At 46.1% G+C, this 20240-nt stretch overlaps 1 protein-coding gene across 1 annotated transcript in view; it reads right to left on the bottom strand.

Annotated features, from left to right (window-relative positions):
- Positions 1 to 11: 11 nt before the first annotated feature.
- Positions 12 to 20240, bottom strand: part of ATP2C2 (ATPase secretory pathway Ca2+ transporting 2) — a 21684-nt gene continuing 1455 nt past the window's right edge. The window contains exons 2-25 of the mRNA XM_057381967.1: positions 18527 to 18616; positions 17857 to 17892; positions 17701 to 17762; positions 16540 to 16648; positions 16300 to 16449; positions 15880 to 15948; positions 15477 to 15552; positions 14255 to 14321; positions 12947 to 13071; positions 10987 to 11084; positions 10009 to 10110; positions 9084 to 9173; positions 7611 to 7712; positions 6911 to 7067; positions 5184 to 5354; positions 4722 to 4819; positions 4578 to 4628; positions 3862 to 4028; positions 3176 to 3244; positions 2972 to 3088; positions 2211 to 2358; positions 1530 to 1625; positions 1080 to 1221; positions 12 to 458 (exon numbers count right to left, since the gene is read on the bottom strand). Coding sequence (XP_057237950.1) covers positions 256 to 458; positions 1080 to 1221; positions 1530 to 1625; positions 2211 to 2358; positions 2972 to 3088; positions 3176 to 3244; positions 3862 to 4028; positions 4578 to 4628; positions 4722 to 4819; positions 5184 to 5354; positions 6911 to 7067; positions 7611 to 7712; positions 9084 to 9173; positions 10009 to 10110; positions 10987 to 11084; positions 12947 to 13071; positions 14255 to 14321; positions 15477 to 15552; positions 15880 to 15948; positions 16300 to 16449; positions 16540 to 16648; positions 17701 to 17762; positions 17857 to 17892; positions 18527 to 18616 — 2595 coding nt within the window. The 3' untranslated portion in view covers positions 12 to 255. The remainder of the gene's footprint in view (positions 459 to 1079; positions 1222 to 1529; positions 1626 to 2210; positions 2359 to 2971; positions 3089 to 3175; positions 3245 to 3861; positions 4029 to 4577; positions 4629 to 4721; positions 4820 to 5183; positions 5355 to 6910; positions 7068 to 7610; positions 7713 to 9083; positions 9174 to 10008; positions 10111 to 10986; positions 11085 to 12946; positions 13072 to 14254; positions 14322 to 15476; positions 15553 to 15879; positions 15949 to 16299; positions 16450 to 16539; positions 16649 to 17700; positions 17763 to 17856; positions 17893 to 18526; positions 18617 to 20240) is intronic.

Below are 20240 nucleotides of genomic sequence, written 5' to 3'. Positions count from 1 at the left end.
AACRTTTTAAAATGTAGATTTTTATTATTAAAAATGATTTTGATTTAAATAAATAAAATTTCAGTTTATGCACAATAGATTTTTCTGTACAGGTGTGAAGCTCTTCTTTTGTCTGGGACTAGCACAGCCTTCTGGATGCACAGATCAGTGCTATAAAAATATAAGAGGAGCCTCTCTGGAGGTTTCTGTGGACTGCGCATGGTGAGTGGGTGGAAGAGCCTCTGGTGTAAGGACTGTTGGTACAYTTGAGTACCTTCAGGAAGGTTGTGTGGTGTCACAAAGCCGTGCACTGGGATTATCCAGGGTCACAGCTCTGTTCCCAGTGTGTTTCAGAGCAGTCCGAGTCAGTTGTGACAATCCCTTTGTGTGCRGTGGGTGGCAGCAGCGCTTTTCACAGAGTTTGGCGAGCTCGGACACGATGAACACCGAGGAGGCCAGGCCGGTGAGGAACAGCAGGTCTGAGAGATGAGACAGGATGGAGGTGAGCTCAGCACAGGAATGCCATCCCAGGGCRTTCCTGCAGCCAGGAATTGTGCTGGGTGAGCCCTGCGTGTGCCCCTGCCAGCTGAGAATTGGGGACAYCCACAGCTGGGACAGTCCCCTTGGAGGGTGGAAACAGGAATCCTTTGGGATCCCTGCCCGCTGCTTATAACAGCCCAAGGCAGTAACACAGTGTGGTAGGGAGCAATTTGCTGATTCAAATGRTAAAATCTGAGTTTTTAAAATCCCAGCATTTCAGCTGGGAAGCGGTCACCCTGCTCTTTCCAAAGMGAATGTCTGTGTAATGATCCCAGAAATATCATCACATAGATGGTGTGATGTTCCTGAAAAATCTTGGCATGTCTCCATTGACTTGCATTTATGCTCAGTAAATCAAAATTCAAGACCTAAGGTGGGATAATATCATTAAATACTACTGCTAATTGTGTATGGCTGCGTGTAAATACACAGCTACAGGAGCTGCTGATTGATTTCACCTACTGGTGATGTGTTGGGAGCTAATGGAGAAAAACTGGGAATGGCATCTGCTTTCTAAAATCACTTTAAATTAAAAAAAAAATATTTCTTTTGCAACTTACCTAACACTCCTAAATTCTCTGTCTGGAAGATCTTTTGTARTGGAGGGATGTAGATAACAGCCAGCTGTCCCAAAAACGACCCAAGCACAGAATACAAGAACATGCGGTTTCGGAAGAAGCCAATTTCAAATATCAGCTTTGTCTACAGAAGGGAAAAAAACAAAAAAAGTAACTTTTCCCAATCTCTATTAGAGCTTAATGTCACCCTGTTTCTTTACATTTCAAGTCCATTACTTTTGAAGTTACATAAACACCAACATAGAGCTACATAATTGAAAGTGTAGTTGCTCTTGAACTGTGATGGATAATTTTATTTATATAAAAAGTTGATAAAAATCATACTACTTTAAATAATGTTAAGAAAAAACCCTTAGTATGCAAAATGCTGGTATTCTAATGTTTATGTTTGTGATTTGAGGCAAGAAATTACTGCTGACAGAGCAATCTCACCTGAGAGCGACATGTGAGGGCGTTGAAGAGGTCAAAAAACACAAAACAGGTAAAAGTCATGGTTGTGGTTCGAGGAGTTATGCCACCCTTTGGATTCTGGAAGCACACAAAAAAATTGGGTTAGTTTAACCTTACAAAAATATGCCAGTTCAATAGAAGAATTAAATGTTCCCTTTAATGAGCCCAGGCAGTAGAACAAAGGAGAAAATCTAGTTCAATCTATTACAGGTAGCATTAATTTCTCTCTGCTACTTTTAGAGTTTACGATCTTATCACCCATATTTTAAAATCTTAAACTGATGTGGACTTTGAGAAAAGAACATTCTGAAATAAATTACTGAGACTTAACATAACAGTCACTGTTTACCAACAGCAATCTATTGTACTTAYGTACTTGGCATTTTCTGCTGGGAAAATGGAAAGCTAGAGGCGAAATGTCCCTTAAAGTATTGATGCCACATCAAGTAATAAGTTTCCCATTCTAAATTGGAAGCTCCAAATTAAAGGCAACAAAGGGACGTGACAGCAGAGCTGGGAGCTGACCCTGCATTTTGAACCCTCTGCCCACACTGATCCTTCCCCACAGGATGGATTCCAGAAAGTTCTCCTTCAGAAAGTGCCCTTCACTCTGTTCCCCATCCACCCTGATGGAAACAAGATGTGAGTGCAGATTTCCCTCACCTCCTTCCAGAAGACGAAGAGGGTTCCACTGATGATGATGGCTGCTGACATGAAGATTTTCAGGATCAGGGATTTGCTGAGTATGGTGTCCGTGATGCACCGTGGGGGCTGCTTGATGGTGTCCCTGTCAACAGGTTCAACTCCCAAGCTGCCTCCAAGAGAAGCAGAGGAATGAGTTTAGTTAATGCAGGCTGTCCCAAAATGGACATCCTGATAAAACAGGATGGAGCTGGAGGATGCAATCCTTTSGAGTTTTCTGGCAGGGTGATGTAAGGCCCCAAATTTGTCTGACACTGATGCTAAAGGTGTTTTCTGCATATTGAGCTGCCAAAATAACATTATTTCATCACATCAGTATCCCATCCCAGAGGGAGAGCCAGCTGGGAGAGTGTGCAGAATGTGGAAGCAGTAATTGTATTTAAATGTAATTGTAATTAGCAGTTGGATGAAGTTCCTAAGTCTCGTGATTTTGGGGCATGTACCCCCTATTCCCTGGCCACTCTACTAGAGAGAGATGCTTTCAGGATAACAGGCCAAAAAACGGAATAGTTTCAGAAAATTGAATAAAATGATTCCACCATAAAMCAGGAAAATACATAAATCCTCAAGTAAATGTGAAGTGCTTTATGAAAGAAGAGAAAAAATGTGCAACTGATCAACCCACTGATGATGATTGATGAGGAATCACAAGAGTTTGTGTTCCTAAGTCCATTGAGACCTATGAAAGCCCAGATTATTTTGCTCATTGGGCTCTTCCATACCTCTGTGCCGGTGGCCCATCCATGATGATGTTGATCCATAAGATCTGCATAGCATTGAGTGGATTTGGTAGGTTGAGCACTGTTGACAGAGTAATTAGGCTCAAAGCTGAAATACTCCTGCAAAGCACAGAACAATGTTATAAATATCTGCAGGGCCTCACCCCGAAGGTGCTTTCACAGGAGCTGAAGCAAACAGGGACTTACGTGCTCAACTGGAACCGGACAAAATTTTTGATGTTGTAAAATATTCCCTTTCCCTCTTCTATGGCATTCCTGGAAGGGAGAGGGGAGTTCATGAAGTAAAGAGTGCTCAGGCTGTTTGACACTGAGCTCCTCGTGACACTCAAAGCACAAATTGTCTTTTCTGGCCCTTATTTCAGTGGAAATTCAGAGCCCAGCTCAGGAGGAGGTGGTCAATGCAGCCTCTCACTTACAATTCCTTTATCAAACCGAGCAGATCTGAAAACATGGCCAGGTTTTGGTTCATAAAACAGGCCTGGGATCTATTTATATACTCACTGTTCCCTGCCCCCTCTGTTATCATAAACCAACAGAGCATTGCAAATCACGCTTTTCCTCCGAGCTTCCTGGATGAGTACRAGGTGGAATCGTAAAGGTTGGAAARCACCTCCAAGGTCATTAAGTCTGACTTTTGCCAAAAAAGCTCTGATTTACCCAGACTTCTAAGAGCTCTCAGGTGCCCAGTTAGCTCCAGCCCCAAACCAGGGCTTTCAGGTGAAAGGTGGCTTKGTCACCACCCCTTGGAAGAAAAAACATTGCCCTGTGTGCAACTATTGCTGTGTGTCCACTCCCACATCCCGCATCCTGCCTCATTCCCAGAGCTCATCCCACAGCCAGAAAGGAGCTGAGGAGCAAGTCACCAAACCTACATGACTTTTGAGAAGTCATCATCCACCAGGATCATGTTGGCAGCCTCTTTGCTGACGTCTGTCCCYGCCTGTCCCATGGCGATCCCGATATCGGCGGATTTCAGGGCCACYGCATCGTTGACGCCGTCTCCCGTCATGGACACCACAGCACCAGCCCTCTGCAGAGCCTGTGGGAGGACAGAGGTCAGAGGCTCTCGAGCAACAAGACAAAATCCTGTTGGCAATCTCAGAGTTTGTACTATTTGCCTCGCTCTTTTTGCTATTGAAATATCAGAAGTGCTGTTTGAGGGTAAAACAGACTCAGAGCCACTCTGAGGACAAAACGCACACTAAGAACTAAGAGTTTGTCTTTTCAGGAGTATGGAGAAACTCAGAACTCCTGCAGAAGTTAGAAAAGGGGAGTAAAATCATCAGAAATCATTCTCCTGATGTTTTACTTGCTAATACCTCTACTAAGTGTTTTTCAAATGCCCAGACCAGACTTGCAAGAGAAATAAAATCATATAATYATGGAATATCCTGRGTTGGAAWGGACCCACAAGGATCATCAAGTCAAATTGCACAGCTAATACCTTCAGAGTAAATGGTGCCAATGCTCTAGCTGGGGTTTTACAATCTTTTAAATCCTGCTGGGGAAGACCAGGTCATCTCCAGAACTGAGGCTCCCCCCCTTTGTTTTTGTGAGGCATAAAATTATTTTTAGGGGCTCTTAGTACCTTTATTATTTTTAGTTTGTGCTTTGGACTTGTTCTGAAGAAAATGGAAACCTGAAAAACAACAACAACAAAAAGATAAAATACAAGCTTGTATTAGATGAAGTTGTTGGAAATAAGTTTTGTTTATGTGACCAAAGCCATTACATTTTGGACAGTGGAGGAGAGCTCTGCCTCTGCCAGCTGGTCGAGCTCTTCCCCAGACATAGCTTTCAACTTCCCATTGCAGAGACCAATATTCTGTCCTGCAAAGAAAAGAGATAGAAAACACTCTAAATATTAGTGCATTCTATAATCCCTAATAGCAATGCAATCTGTGTCTTTTTTAAGGGTCTTACACTGAGATTTTGCCATTTTTGCTGCAAAAACAGTGGAATTAATTTACTGGAATTTGGCCCAGAGTTCGTAGCTGCTCTATACTGCATATAATATTTGTTTCAGTGAGAAAACAAAAACTCAGTGGCCTTTAAAACCTCCATTACACACACAAAAACAATGATAAATTTGATTTTTAAGGGATATAACATTTGGCTGATCTGACAGACATAACAGAGACCCCCAGGAAAGATTGCAAAGTGAAAAAAAAAGGAAAGCAGCAAAGTTTGGTACCTATAGCCACAGCTGTTTCCAGGGCATCTCCAGTGACCATCTTCACTGACACACCAGACTCAAAGAGCACCTGAACAGCTTCTCTCACTCCAGCCCTTGGAGGATCAATTATTCCAACCAGACCTAGAAATGTTAGCTTGCCAAGTTCTGGACCTGAAGCCAAGGCAAGTACTAGCAAAAGAGGGGAGAAAAAGAGGACAAGAGTAAATTGTTAATGATGTATTTCTATGCTTTAAAAGGAGCATTTACAGAAGATATTAAATTGCTGGTTTTCCAGCAGAAAAAAGTCATTAAAAGCAGATCTTTAGTCAATCAGATCTTGTATAGACACAAAAATTCAGCCCACTTAAATAATAGTTTCTCTGAATGAGAGCATTTCTGCTTGACATGTTTCTCTTATGATTTATTTCTTTCTAATTTTAAGCTGTGTACCACATCTTCCCCAAATGCAGATGGATTAAATCTGGACAGTTCTATGTTAAACCGCACACTATAAAACTACAGACTTAAACAATAGCATTCCTGCAAAAACTTAACACTTTTTTTTATAACCTAAAAATGTGAAATGTAAATTCAGCTAAACCAGAGAGACTCCCATCACGTAAACACCCAGGCTCTGAACATTTTGTCTCTGCTCTTGGAGCACGCCCGTATCGTTCAATCATTCTCAAATCACTCAGGGATTTTTTGCCAGGTTCATGTCAGTGTGGCTTTGATGATGGAACCGTGACCTGCAGCTGCTGTCTGAGTTGATCTCTTGCCTTCAGAGCAGCAATTTGCCATGGCCGTGAGGGAAAATGATTTGATTTGGATGTTGTAAATCAAGCATGGCATGGGAGCTCCCAAACACGAGACACAAGGTGGGAGAACATGAAAGTGAACTGCACCATCTTCCAGATCTGGCTGCCAAGGTGTGTTCTTGTTCCTTACAGCCTGGAAATGGGGTCTGTGTCACTGTGTGGAAGTCTGAGGTGTTTCTGAGGGGATGTTTCCAGTGATGAAAGGAGTGATGTGTGTGAAACCCCTGTCAGGCAGCTGGGATCAGGAGATCAACAGATTTGGGCCCAACAAAGGATTGAACCGAGCTCCAAACAGAAATCCCAGCACCCAAATCCATGTCTGGAACTCCTCTCAAAAAGGCTTTTTGCTGCTCTCTTCTCCAAAAGCAAAACCTGGCAGAGCAGTGCTTGGATCCAGCACAGAGCTCTCAGTGCATCATTCAGACCTATCCCAGACAATCACAGCACTCCTTGRGAGAGAAACATCCACATTCCCAGTGCTCCTTTCAAACTCACTAATTTAAACCCAGAAAAAATCAGATCATCCAGCAGAGCAAGGACATGGCCCTTGGCACTGTGACATGTGTTGGGAAGAGATCATGAAAGTGTTGCTAAAGACCAGCGGCTTTAAACTGAACAGAGGAATTTAGATTGGAGATTAGGAATACATTCTTCCCTCTGAGGATGCTGAGGCCCTGGCACAGGGTGCCCAGAGAAGCTGTGGCTGCCCCTGGATCCCTGGCAGTTCCCAAAGCCAGGCTGGGCATTGGGGTTTGGAGCACCCTGGGACAGTGGAAGGTGCCCATGGGGTGGGATGGGATGAGTTTAAGATCCCTTCCAACCCAAACCAATGTTTGACTGAGTCAGTCCATCCTGACCAAAGCAGAGCAGGAAATGATGAGGCCAGACAACCTGTAAGCCCAAGGAACATGGACAATAAGGACTGACCTCGAAGGCCTGAGGAGCCCATTCGTTTTTCCTCCTGCTGGTAGAGGGCTTTCTGCTGGGGTGTGAGTGACAATGAGATGCCCCCACTGTTGTACAGAGTGCAGTACTGGATAACTTCTTCAAACGCTCCTTTCATAAAGTAAATATCTTCCTGATCCTTTAAAGGAGAGAACACACTTTAACCAAAAAAAAATGGAGAACATTTTAAATGCAGAGGTCTTTAACTGTAGGTAGAAAAGGCCCTGTTTCCTCTTTGACCTGTTTCGAAAGATGCCATGAGCATGTATTACAAATAGGATGGGATATTTTTGCTCTGGCCATTTTTCATGTTCAGCCTCACAGCAGGGTTGATGAAAAGGTTGGTGAGTTTTTAAACCAGAGCACAATATCAGCCAAGGTGACCTCCTTAACCCAGCAAAATATAAATGCCCAAACACTGAATCTCTCCCTGTCAGTTATCTCTGAAAAGCTTTTGTTTTCCTGCTCGAACCCCTGTATGAAAAGTATTCCCTCCTCTCATTCAAACACAGCTTTACAAGCTAAAATTCCACCCCAGCTGGGAATTTTGAAGTTTGTTCCGCTTTCTCCCGACATGGYTAACTCCTGATAACTTTATTTGCTGAAGAGATCCCATTTCGTGCCCATTGTGGAGGGGCACAATCAGAAACACGAAACCGGCCCCGGCYGCTGTTTGCTTTACCTGATTTTTCAGTGTGCATTTCACAGCCATCCACTTCTGCTCCGAGCTGAATGGGATTTCCTTCTTTCTCACATAAATGTCCTTTATGTCAGCTAATTCCATCTGAAGCAAGGTAAAACAAAAAGAGCTCTGTGAGGCTGAGCGTTGCCAAAGCTTGGGAATATTTTCCATATTKCAAGGATTGAGTGCTGACCGTGTCCTTCCAGGCTGTCAGATGCCACAGAGYTCAAGGGAAAATATGAAAAAAGCGAAATTCCTGTTTCAAACCCTTTTTGTGCTGATATGGGATAAATTAAACCAGAGTTTGAATTGATTCCTGTTAAATTTGTAAGGATTAAGGAGCTGTCCTGCCTTTTGGTGAGGTTTTGGGTCAAAGAAGAATCAAGCCCATTTCCCAAACCTATGGCAAAGCAATGGGATGAGCAGATTTCTGAGTTTGTTTTCTGGGTTATTTCCCAGCAACTCRAGTAAAAAAAAGGAAATAGAAAATAGCTGAATGGTCAGTTACAGATTTGGTTTTGAATTATTTCCTGATGAGTTACACTCAAAAAGCAATTCACAACAAAACATTTCAGTCCAAATCAATACTCTCCTGCTCCAGCAGTGTGTGTGGGTGTTGCAGGTGAAGAGATTGGGAATTACTTCTGATCACCTTCTTCCCCAGCTCCAACCAAGCCAAAAAATTAAAAAGAAAAATAGGAAAGACCTGCCTCATATTCTTCTATTGCTTGGCTACTGAATGCCAGAGCAGGAGGAAGGTTTTGATTCATCATTTAGGGCAATGAAATGCCATTGTTTAAAAAAAAAATATAATTAAATTGTGAATTCACTGCTAGAGTTATGAGCTCTGAAAGCAGGAGGTGAGATCAGATGTTTGCAGGTGCATCATTCCATCAGGAACCTCGGGGGCTTTATAGCCCAACCGAGGGCTGAGGTGACACTGCTGAGGTGACACTGCTGATGTGACACTGCTGAGGTGACACCTTGAGGTGTTTTACAACTCTGCCTGCAACTGGGAATGCAATATTCATAAAAACACCTTGTTTTACATCATCACAACCAGGAAAAAAAGGAAAAGCTGGCTGATGGCACAAAATGCTCCACGCATCCTGCTCTGGCCTGTTCCTGCCCATTTTTAACTCTTGTTTTCCTCCTGGTCTCTTAATTGCCACGTGCAGGAAATATAAAAAAGTCTGAGCCTAAAAGAAATCCACTACCCAGACTAACTGGAGGATTAACTAAGCCAAACAGTGATTGCTGTCAGCACAGAAGCTCAGAGAAAGTGTTTGTCCACATCAAAGGGTTGGCTGGGAGAGGAAACATCTCTGACCYTGGGGAGAGCAGACAAGGAAAGGCWAAAAYCAGTCTGGGGAATTTAAAGTAGTCTCACTCTGCTGCTAGACCCAGCAACTCCAGATTTCATAGATTTATTTATTTTAATTTCAGGAAAATTTTAAACTCCAAGGATCTTACCTTCATGGCCAGGGCAATGAGAGCTCCTTCTGTGGGTTGTCCTATCACRCTGTTTTTCCTGATAATGGCATTATTGACCACACAGCCAGCCTAGAGAGAGGGACAGGTTCACATGGGCTATTTTTTCATTACTGAAGTCACAGCTTTTCCCTCTCTCTAAATGAAATAATGAAAGATTGGGGAATGAAATGAAATGTTGGCACAACACAAAAGTTTTGGGAAAAGGTTTCCCCACAGCAGCGTCTCTTGAGATCGGTTCTTGTGCTTTGTAAACACAGTTAATCCACAGGATATCCATTATTTTGGTAAAATGTTAAAATTTGGATAAATTAACACCCAGAAAACATGAGATACATCTAATGAGCTTGATAGATCATGAAAATGAAAGCTCAGCCTCTCCTACTATTGCTCCTAATGTGCACTATGAATAAAATAAAACCCAATCTCCATTTGAGATTCCAGCTCAGATCATTTCACCACCCAAACACTCATTTTAGCCTGCAGCTGAATGTTCAGAATTTTATGTAAAGCTGACACTGAACCCAGAGAACATCACAACACATTTATAAATTGGCTGTGTAGCTGGCTAATGCCCTGAAACTGTGCACATTAAAAACCTGAACATGGYAAAATGTATCGGTCTGTCCTCTGCCAGAATTGTGTTTTTATCCAGGATATCACTGACTCTCAAACCTGATGGCTCTGTTCTCTCCCTGCACRCATTATGATCACTGCCTTTCACCCATAAGCTTCAGGTATTAAATATCACTTACTCAGAGCCTTTCCATGGGAATGTTTTAGCAAGAAAACCCATTTTACTGAACATCAGCAGAATTACTGAAATGGTTTTGTTCACCGTAATCACCCAAAGTGAGTGGTGAAACTCAAAATTGAAAGTAACTCAGAGGAGCTGATTTACACTTACCTCCACCAGTTTCCCAAYGGAGATATTGGAAAATTCTTTCAGAATCTCCTTGGATGGCAGAAGATAAACATTTCCTTCTCCATTGTAGCCCACCCCGCTGACCTGAGGGAGGGAGAGAAAGATGGGAAATATCCCCTGAGCCAGGCAGGGCTGGGTTGCACTCACGAAAATTCTCATTTTGGAGGAGTGCAGGGGTTCTCCTTTCTGCCTCAAAACCCTGCTGAAAGAAAAGGCTGCAGACAGCGACAACATCACATCACAGTAGGGACAGAAAGAGTCAGTTTATCCTACAGGGAACGTGTTTGCCCTGATTGCAGAAATTCTCTTTCAGGGAGAGCTGCAGCCTTTGGGCAGCAGTGAGAGCACTGGTTTTTTCCCTGATTGCAGGAATTCTCTTTCAGGGGAGAGCTGCAGCCTTTGGGCAGCAGTGAGAGCACTGGTTTTTTCCCTGATTGCAGGAATTCTCTTTCAGGGAGAGCTGCAGCCTTTGGGCAGCAGTGAGAGCACTGTTTTTTGCCCTGATTGCAGAAATTCTCTTTCAGGGAGAGCTGCAGCCTTTGGGCAGCAGTGGGAGCACTGGTTTGGTTCAAGCCCTGCCCTCCTGATGACTGCCCTGCCTCTCCTCTGCCTCACATTCTGCATTTCTCACTCACCTTGCACAGAGGGGAATGAACCGAGGAGAGGATGAAGCTGTTCCTATAACAAATATTCCTGGAGAAGATGGACCAGCAAGGGTCAGTGGCAGATTTCAGTATTAACAATCATTCCAGACAACAGCACGTTATACCAATGAACTTCTACATGAAATCTGAGCATTTTCTGCACCATCAGCCCCAGCTCTGCCTGCCCCAGAGCTGCAAAAAATCCCTTCTCTTTAACAAAATGCACAAAAACCAGCTCGATTTGGGGCTGGCCAGACCAAAGGCAGAACAGAGCTGCCGAATTCCAGCAGAAAAGCCAGAATTCCCTCACCCTCACCTCTGCCTGGAAGCCATCCGAGGTGACRAGCCGGGTCACCGTCATCTCGTTGGCCGTCAGGGTGCCCGTCTTGTCYGAGCAGATGACATTGCAGCAACCTGAAAGGAAGGCAGGAGGGGCTTCAGACAGAGCAGAGCAAAAATGGAGCTCAGTGAGGAGCTGGGGAAGGAGCAGGAGGAGTTTCACTCGTTATTGAAACTGCACTGGTGGGGGAAAGGGAGAAAGGATCAAGAAATGGATGAGCTTCATACAAGGGGAGGGAAGGGCAGGATGATTTTCATAAATATTATTGAAACTGCACCAGTGGGGGAAAGCATCAAGAAATGGATGAGCTTCCTACGAGGGGGAAAAGGGGCAGGATGATTTTCACAAATATTATTGAAACTGCAAGGGAGAAAACATCAAGAAACGGATGAGCTTCCTTCGAGGGGAGGGAAGGATTTCACACGGGGCATTGTGCAGGGAGTTTGGGTGTGAGATGGGGTAGGGCACATCTGAGGAGGGTTACGCTGCTCTGGGCATCAGAAGACACTGATTGGCATTTCTGAGCTGCACAGCAGAGCAGMTGCTTTATTCCACACAGATATTCCAAATTCCCACCCTGCCAATTCAGTCTTGCTTCTYTAATTCAGGGATATCGGCCCTTCCCTGCCTCACCGAGGGACTGTGAGAGTAGATGGGTTAAGGGCTCTAAAAAAATACCTAAAAAATCAACATTTAGGGGTAGAAGCTGCCCCTTTGCTCTGCTTTGTGCCAATCCTCATCCAGTAAATCACATTTTTCTAGAGTTCATTTGCAAAATACCACAGAAGAGKGAATTAGCAGAGCCACCACATTCAAGAGAGTTTCCACTCCCAAGAAGGGAGGAAATGACTTTGATACAAAACAAGAATCAGACTGCAGCTCCCTTCTGAGTGTGAATATATTCCCTGGCTCTGGAGATGACCACAGTGCTSAGGCACAGACCCCACAAGAATGACCTTGGTAAAAGGCTGGAGAGARTAAAGCAGATGGGGCTGCAATTAAATAAATCCCACTTCTAAAGAACCAGCAGAGAGCAAAGCTGTGACCTCCAACACTTCATTTTCAGTCACTGAYGAAGAAGGGGGATTATTTCTCTCCCTTTCAGAAGTCCAACAGTTTTGGCTGTTTCTCCCCTGCACCTGCAGTTCCGCCTGTGTGGGCACAGCCCTACCAGAACAAACTCCCCCAGGAGGGAAAAACGTTTCAGATGTGCTGGGTCTGGGCAGAGACAATAAAATGGGGCTGATAAGATTCCTTAACGGCAGAGCAAACAAAGGCAGGCCAAACAAGGGCAGCGTATCCCAGGAGGATGGAGCTGGCTGAAGGATCCCATATTGGGAGAAACACAAGATTTATTGTGAGTTTAAGGAGTGGTTCTAATGGACACCGTGTCTGCTTCTCCATCCCAGGTGCAGCCACCCAGGAGGGACAGAGGGACACACTGAAGGTGACAGAATGATTCCACCCTAGCTGTTGTGCTTGAAGGATGGGTTGGGTCCCTCCCCAAGGTCCCCTCTGTCCCTCTCTCCATCACTTTTTGGACAGCAGGGACATGGCACCCAGCCTGCAGAGGAGAAGTGGTTTTATTTAGGCCGCCAGAGGGGCTGGGAGGTTTTTTAGCCTGGACAGGATGGATCTGCAGGAGGATCCCCGAGCATGGGGAGGAAGGAGAAATGAAGATTTTAACCCAAGGTGTGCTCTGCTCCCCATGGGCACCATTCCAAACCCATGCCTGTGTCCACCCCACTAAAAAAAGGGAAAAGGGTGAGAAACAGAGGGCAGAAAAAATATTTAATTCTGAATGGCATTCTGAAAAGTATTTAATTCTGAATATTTAATTCTCTGTCCTACTAAACCTATTCCAAATTTGTTTTTCAGGATCAGACCAAGTCTCCCATTCCAGAGCTGGGCAGGTGACTGAGYTTTGCAGCCTTACCTAAGGTCTCCACTATGGGCAGCTTCTTCACAATCACCTTTTTCTTGGCCATCCTCAGCACTCCCAGCACCAGGGTGACGGTCACCACGATGGGAAGGCCCTCAGGGATGGCAGCCACAGCCAGGCTGGGGACAGCAGAGACACAACAGCCTCACCCCGGGGCCCAAACCACAGCATCTGCCCCAAATTTGCCAAGGGACACACCCAGGACTGAGCTTTCCTCAGGGTCTGATTGGGATAACCACATAAATATAAAAGTAGGRTATTTATCCAGCCCTTCAACCTTCTTCTGGATGATTTTGACAGAGCAATTGTTTTTTTCTACTTTGAATTGCCAGAGAGTATTAATTTCTGGCTAAGCAGATTTAGAGGTTGGATTTAATTTCATTTATTTACTTTTCTGAGGATGGGAGTTGAATATTCCTTGGCATCAGGTCTCACAGCTCCTGGCCCCTATGCAGCCCCTCAGCTCCTCCCTCACCCACCAAGGGGGACAGAAACATCTCCCCAAATGTCCCCACCATCAATCAGAGCAGAACCAGACCCTGCAGCACCTGAAATGCTGGAAAAATCCAGCCCCRSTATATTTGATATTAGATATTCCTCRGGAAACTSTGGATGCTTCCAGGTATGTGCAAAATGTAATCCAGGAGCATCTGAAAAACCATCATCTGCCCTCCAAAATTCAGAATTAACCCCTTTTCTTTACCACCCATCCTCCCTGGGAGACAGAATTGAGCCAGTTTGGCTTCTCTGTTGTCCCCTCACCTGGGATTTTCATTTTTTAATTTCCATATAACTTTTTTTTTTTTTTAAGAATTTATTTTAGACCCATGACAACACCACAAACCAAGTTACCAGTTTTTATGGGCACTGCTGAGAACACATTTTTTATAATGTTTGCTCAAGAAGTTGTACATGTTTTTTTTACCCTGCATGAGATGTGCATTGCTATCTTTAGATGGAAATCCAGCAAGAACAGCAAAGAGCAATATTTGCTATTGCTACACTCCCTGTAAATTCACAKCCCAGACAGGAAAGGGCATTCCCAGCAGCGTGAGCTAGAGATGCCAGTGAAGATTTTCAATATATCAATTTACAAAATTAAATMAAACCCTCAAGCTTGTTTTTGTTCTCCTCCATCCACTCTGTTAAAGCTCACATTGATTTCACCASCGTGAGTGAAATAAGATTTTATGAAAGGTTTTAACTCAAGTTCTCTTTTGTGAAATGCCCATTGTTCCCAACGGGGAATTCCTTGGGATTTTTCATCAGAAATCAGAGAGGAAAGGGCTCTGCAGTGCTCACCTGACTCCGATGGTGAACATGCTGAGGAGACGCTTCCCTTGCAGCCAGCCGATGAGCATTATCAAACCTGGGTGGGGAAAATSATMTKATTAAAAAAAKAATTAAAAAATCTCTAACTCTGCAGCTGTTGCAGAAATAAAAACACAGTGAGGCACYCAGATATCTCCTTCAGGGGTGTATCTGCTCAGAGCCCCAAATTCAGGTGACCCCACATAGATCTCTCCCTCAGCTCAAACCCCYAAATYCAGGTGATCCCACACAGATCTCTCCTTCAGGGATGTCTCTGCTCAAAACCCCAAATCCAGGTGACCCTCCCCAAATTTCTCCCTCAGCTCAAAGCCCTAATCCAGGTGAYCCMCASCYAAATCTCTCCCTGTGGTGTCTGTGCTCAAAGCCCCAAACCCAGATCTCCCTCTCAGCTCAAATCCCCAAATTCAGGTGACCCCACCCAAATCTCCCCCTCAGTGATGTCTCTGCTCAAAACCCCAAATCCAGGTGATCATCCAGATCTCCTCCTCAGCTCAAACCCCAAAATCCAGGTGATCCCACCCAGATCTCTCCTCCAGTGGTGTCTGCTCAAAACCCCAAATCCAGGTGACCCCCACCCAGATCTCCCCCTGGGCTCAAACCCCCAAATCCAAATCCAGGTGATCACCCAGATCTTCCCCCCTCAGCTCAAACCCCCAAATTAAAGTGACTCCACACAGATCTCTCCTTCAGGGATGTCTCTGCTCAAATCCCTAAATCCAGGTGACCCTCCCCAAATTTCTCCCTCAGCTCAAATCCTCAAATCCAGGTGACCCACAGCTAAATCTCCCCCTCAGTGATGTTTCTGTTTGGACCCCCAAATCCAGGTGACCCCACACAAATGTGTCTCTCAGCTCAAACCCCCAAATCCAGGTGACCCCACCCAGATCTCCCCCTCATCTCAGAGCCCCAAATCCAGGTGACCCCACCCAAATCTCTCCCTGTGGTGTCTCTGCTCAAATCCCCAAATCCATGTGACCCCACACTCAGATCTCCCCCTCAACTCAAACCCCCAAATCCAGGTGGTCCACACCCAAATTTCTCCCTCATCTCAGAGCCCCAAATCCACATGACCCCACCCAGATCTCTCTGCTCAAATCCCCAAATCCAGGTGACCCCACACCCATGGAAAAGCAGCCCAGGAGCGCAGAGAGCCCCGAGCTGACCCCACAGCAGTGAGCACTGCACCCCTCACCGATGATCCCGAAGGAGAACAGTGTCAGCTGCTTCCCCAGCCTGTCCATGCTCTTCTGCAGAGGGGTCTTGGGAGTCTGGGGAAATCAGAAATTAGAGAATAATTGCTTTTCTCTGCTCGTTGTGTGGGATCAGGGGGTGATGGCCAGCCCAGGACAGGTGACCACAGTCCTGGTTGTCCATACCATGGTCCCTTGTGCCTTTTTCCCCCAAATTGTCCCACAGGGTGTGTTGGGCACAGCTGTCCCATCCCTCTGTGTCACACACAGCACTCTGGTGTCCCTCTCACAGGTATTTTGTGGCAGGAGCAGAACTGAGCCCAGTGCAGGAGTTTTTGGCACAGCTCCTGGTCACAAATTCCCCTCCAAGATCCCAAACCTTTCCCCAGACATGCCCTGAGTTACCTCCTCTGCCTGCATCATCTTGAACACCTCRCCAAACTGGGAATTCTCACCCGTGCCGATGACCACCCCCTGGAAAAAGGAGAAATAGAGATGGAGGTGAAAAAATCTAAAGAATCACAGACTGGTTTGGGTCGGAAAGGACCTTAAACTCATCTGCCTGTAATGGGATAACCTTCCACCATCCCAGGGTACTCCAAACCCCAATGTCCAGCCTGGCCTTGGGCACTCCAGGGATCCAGGGGCAGCCACAGCTTCTCTGGGAATTCCATCCCAGCCCTCCCCACCCTCACAGGGAACAATTCCATACCAAAAATCCCATCCAACCTGCCTTTTCTCATTCCCCATTTCCTTTCCCTCCACTCCCACCCCAAAATAATCTCAAATAACACCCAGGGAAGGGACTGGAGGTGCCAGACTCACTTTGCCCTTGCCGTAGCGCACCAGGGTGCCCATGAACACCACGTTGCTCAGCGTGGTGATGTCCCCAGCTTCCAGCAGCACGCTGTCTGTCTTGTTGCAAGGCTCAGCCTCCCCGGTAAAACTGGACTCATCCACCAGCAGATCTGTCACCTGATGAAGGGCATGGTTTTGTTTTAAACCTGGCTCTGTTAGGATGGGGAATTTCCCCAGCAGGTTTGGGTTTTTTTTGGCTGTGTTTACCTCGATGAGCCTGAGGTCTGCAGGAACCCTGTCCCCCACAGCCAGGTAGATGATGTCTCCAGGCACCAGCTCTCGTGCTAGAAGGTGCTGCAGTTTTCCTTCCCTCAGGCTACACGAGGGRAAAAAAAGAAGAAAATGAACYRGGCTGGGTTTTATTCCTCATGCAGGCTTGGCAATGTGGCTGGCAAGAAAGAGTAAAACCAAAAAAAACCTTCAGAGCAATGAGGATTATGTTCAGTTTAGGCTCAGTTTTGCTTCACAGATGAGCACGTTATGGATGGTTTACATTTCATAAGTGACTTAAATATTATTTATACGGTAGAGAGCAGCTGCAAGAAGTCGTGCTTTCATGCTTTAAATAATGAATTGCAGATTCTTGGACCTAAAAGGRGGCTTTTTAAAGCTAGAATTACCCCTGGCATTCCACTGCTGTGCTCAGAGCAGAGCCTTGCAGGCAGTTGGATGCTTCTGGTGTCATATCTTAAATAAACAAAGAGCCATCAATGGGGTTTGTAGGCTCCAGGGAGGACTTTGGACCTGAGGAAAGCCCCACACCTTTCTGGCAGGGCAAGGCTTCCCTGAGCCTCACTGCTCCTTTCTGTTGGCYGTCACAAAACTGATTTGCAACAAAATCGATCGGAAAAACGTTTCCTGGAATTTTGAGGATGGAAAACAAACTTCAAAGCCTCGGGGAAAGGTGTGTCTGAGCCACTCTGGAGCTGCTCAGGGCTGGCACCTGCCCTGTGCCTGTGCCCCAAACTAGGATGGCACAGGCAGGACAGGGGAAAAAAGATTTTTTTCTCGGGGGAAAAAACACCCTAAATTTAAAAAAAACAATGTACACAGGTGAGGTTTGTCCTGCCTGAGGGGACAGTGACATGCAGGATGCCGCAGGGATGCGGAGGAGCAGGAAGGCTTTTCTGGGATTCTCCTCTCTCTCAGCATTTATTCAATTCCACAGGGTGCCTACTTCTCATTTCTAATTTTTTTTTTTTCTAATAATTGGAAAAAAAAATTCTAATAATTCCTGCTCATTACTAATTATTTCATCCCCTTTTCACTGTGACCTGTGCCTGCACCTTTTCACGGTGCCACCCCTCCAGGCTCTCATTATGCTCACAAGAGCCTGAAATAATTTTCTGAGCCCCCCTCTCTGCTCACCAGTTGCACTCGGGGGGCACCAGCTTGTTCAGCTCCTCCAGGGATTTCTCRGAGCGATATTCCTTGGAAAGGAGAGGAGAGAGGAAAGGCAGGTTATGGGAAACGCTCTCCCCTGGCAGCCGTGGGCATGGGGCCGAGGGGGGATAGACAACACACCTGGATGAAAGCCACGGTGACCACGATGAGCACGGCCTGGGGACAGAGAGGGACACCAGAGGGGTGGGTGTGGGGACAGGGGACAGCCATGGGGGACATGGGACACCATAGGGACAGGGGACAGCCATGGGGATAGGGACAGCCATGGGGGATGGAGGAAAGGGGACAGGGGACATCCATAGGAGATGGGGACAGCCATGGGGGCAGGGGACAGGGGACAGCCATGGGGACAGGGGACAGGGAACAGATATCCATGGTGGGGACAGGGGACAGCCATGGGGACAGGGGACAGCCATGGGAGATGGGGACAGGGGTCAACCACTATGGGGATGGGGGTAAGGGACATCCATGGTGGGGATGGGGGACATCCATGGGGGGGATTGGGACAGGAGACAACCCCATGGAAATGGGGACAGGGGACACCCATAGGGGGATGGGGACACCCATGGGGACAGGGAACAGATATCCATGGTGGGGACAGGGGACACCCAAGGTGGTAGGGGACAGGGGACATCCATGGGGGAATAGGGACACCCATAGGAACAGGGGACACCCGTGTGGGGGACGGGGGTAGGGGACACCCAGTGTGGGGTTGGGGATAGGTGACATCCTCCATAGGGTTGGGGTCAGGGGACACCCACCGTGGTGACACGGGGCAGCTCCCACCTACCATGGTGATGCTGGCGGCGTCCTCGTACTCCTTGGTGACCACGCTGACCAAAGCTGAGGCCAGCAGCAGGAGGATCAGGGGGTTTTTGAACTGGGAACACAAGGACAGGAGGATCAGGGGGGTTTTGAACTGGGAACACAAGGACAGGGGGATCAGGGGGGTTTTGAACTGGGAACACAAGGACAGGGGGATCAGGGGGGTTTTGAACTGGGAACACAATTTCAGTGTGGGATCAGAGCTGCTGAGCTGAGCAGGCTGCAGATCCTGACAGGAAGGGTCCCAGTGGGATTTTTCCACAGGAATCCTCCTTTCATGGTGACCAAGCTTCTGCTGTTCTGGGACCAGCAGGACACAGCTCACACCAAACCCCACAAATTCCCTCACTTTCCCCCTTTTTGRGCTCCCCTTTGCTGGCACACAGCACAGAGCAGATTCCAAAATCTTCTCAGATGTGCAATAAGCACAAACAAAAACTTCATTGTTGGTTCAAAATTCGAAACCAGAAATCCTCTTTCTTCTCTTCTACTTGTTCATATTTTCTTTAATTAATCTGCTCGACTCTTCCCTGGACCGAGGGCTCTGGGAGTCAGGTGCTCACTTTTTAAACACAGATTTATGGCCCCTTCCCCTACCTGAGGAAATTACAGCTCTGTTTGGCTGCTGTGGGAATTGATGGAGAGGAATTAAATAGATTGAGATAAATCTGCCCTGCTTGGTGTGACRGATGTGTGGTGATGCTCAGGAGGAAAGCCAGGGCTTAGATTTATTCCTTGCTGGAGCCAAAGGTGAAAATTCCTCAATTTCTCTTTGGGAAACTGAGGCACAAGGGGAAGTTTACAAAAACAGCAGCTGGGAAAAGCGGGGTGTGAATGGGGTGGGTCCAGAGGCACCAAAATGTTGCAGGAGGATCAGAGAGACACCAAAGGATTCCTTTGGTGTCCCTGGAGGAGAAAATGGTTCTGAAAGCTGAGCAGAAAAAAAAAGCAGCATCTCACTTTTTATCAGAAGTAAAAGAATCCCTGAAGAGGCTTAGTGGTGATTATTACCAAGAACTGAAAGAATATCAGTTGTGTTGGAAAAAAGGGATAAAGAATGAAATGAAAATGRAGTCTTTCAAAGCAACTCAGATCCTCGTGATTTGACAAAACAAGAAGAAAATCAGTCAAATCGCTGGTTGGAAATGAAAAATTGAAACAAAAGGAAAAAACACTTCTTGTCTAGTTAAAAGCTCTCAAAGAGATTTGAAAGATGCATTAAAGACTGATGGGAAATAGTTAATAAAAGCAAAATTCAAGGATAATTCAGCTGGGGAAAGGTAAGACAGGTAATAGCAGCTTCTGCCTGGCTTTTGGGGTCAGCTGTGTGAAATTGGGGATGTCACCAGCACGTGGCACTGTATGAATTTACCTGTCACTGATGTGTCACTGACAGAGACCCCAAAACTCCCCTGAGCCCCACAACTGCCCCTTTTCTGGAGGTTTTGGGCTTTCCCTCAGAGGAACAGCCAAAATCAGAGCATCTCCAGCTAYTCCTGGCTCTCCTCAAACCTTTCATGATTTTATCACTCGCCTTGAAGGGAATAAAAACKCTCCAGCAATCAGGGCCCTGATCTCCAGCTGCAGATTTGTGGGCTGTGGGGAGATTGAAATGTTCATTTCTGTTTGAAGATGGTATCTGCAAAGGAGCCTCACAATGGTTTTCCAAAAAAAAAAAA

The sequence above is a fragment of the Malurus melanocephalus genome, unplaced genomic scaffold (genome assembly GCF_030028575.1).
Source record: "Malurus melanocephalus ecotype Western Australia unplaced genomic scaffold, MMel_1.1 scaffold_543, whole genome shotgun sequence".
NCBI lineage: Eukaryota > Metazoa > Chordata > Aves > Passeriformes > Maluridae > Malurus > Malurus melanocephalus.
This window is presented reverse-complemented; position numbering and strand designations above follow the sequence as displayed.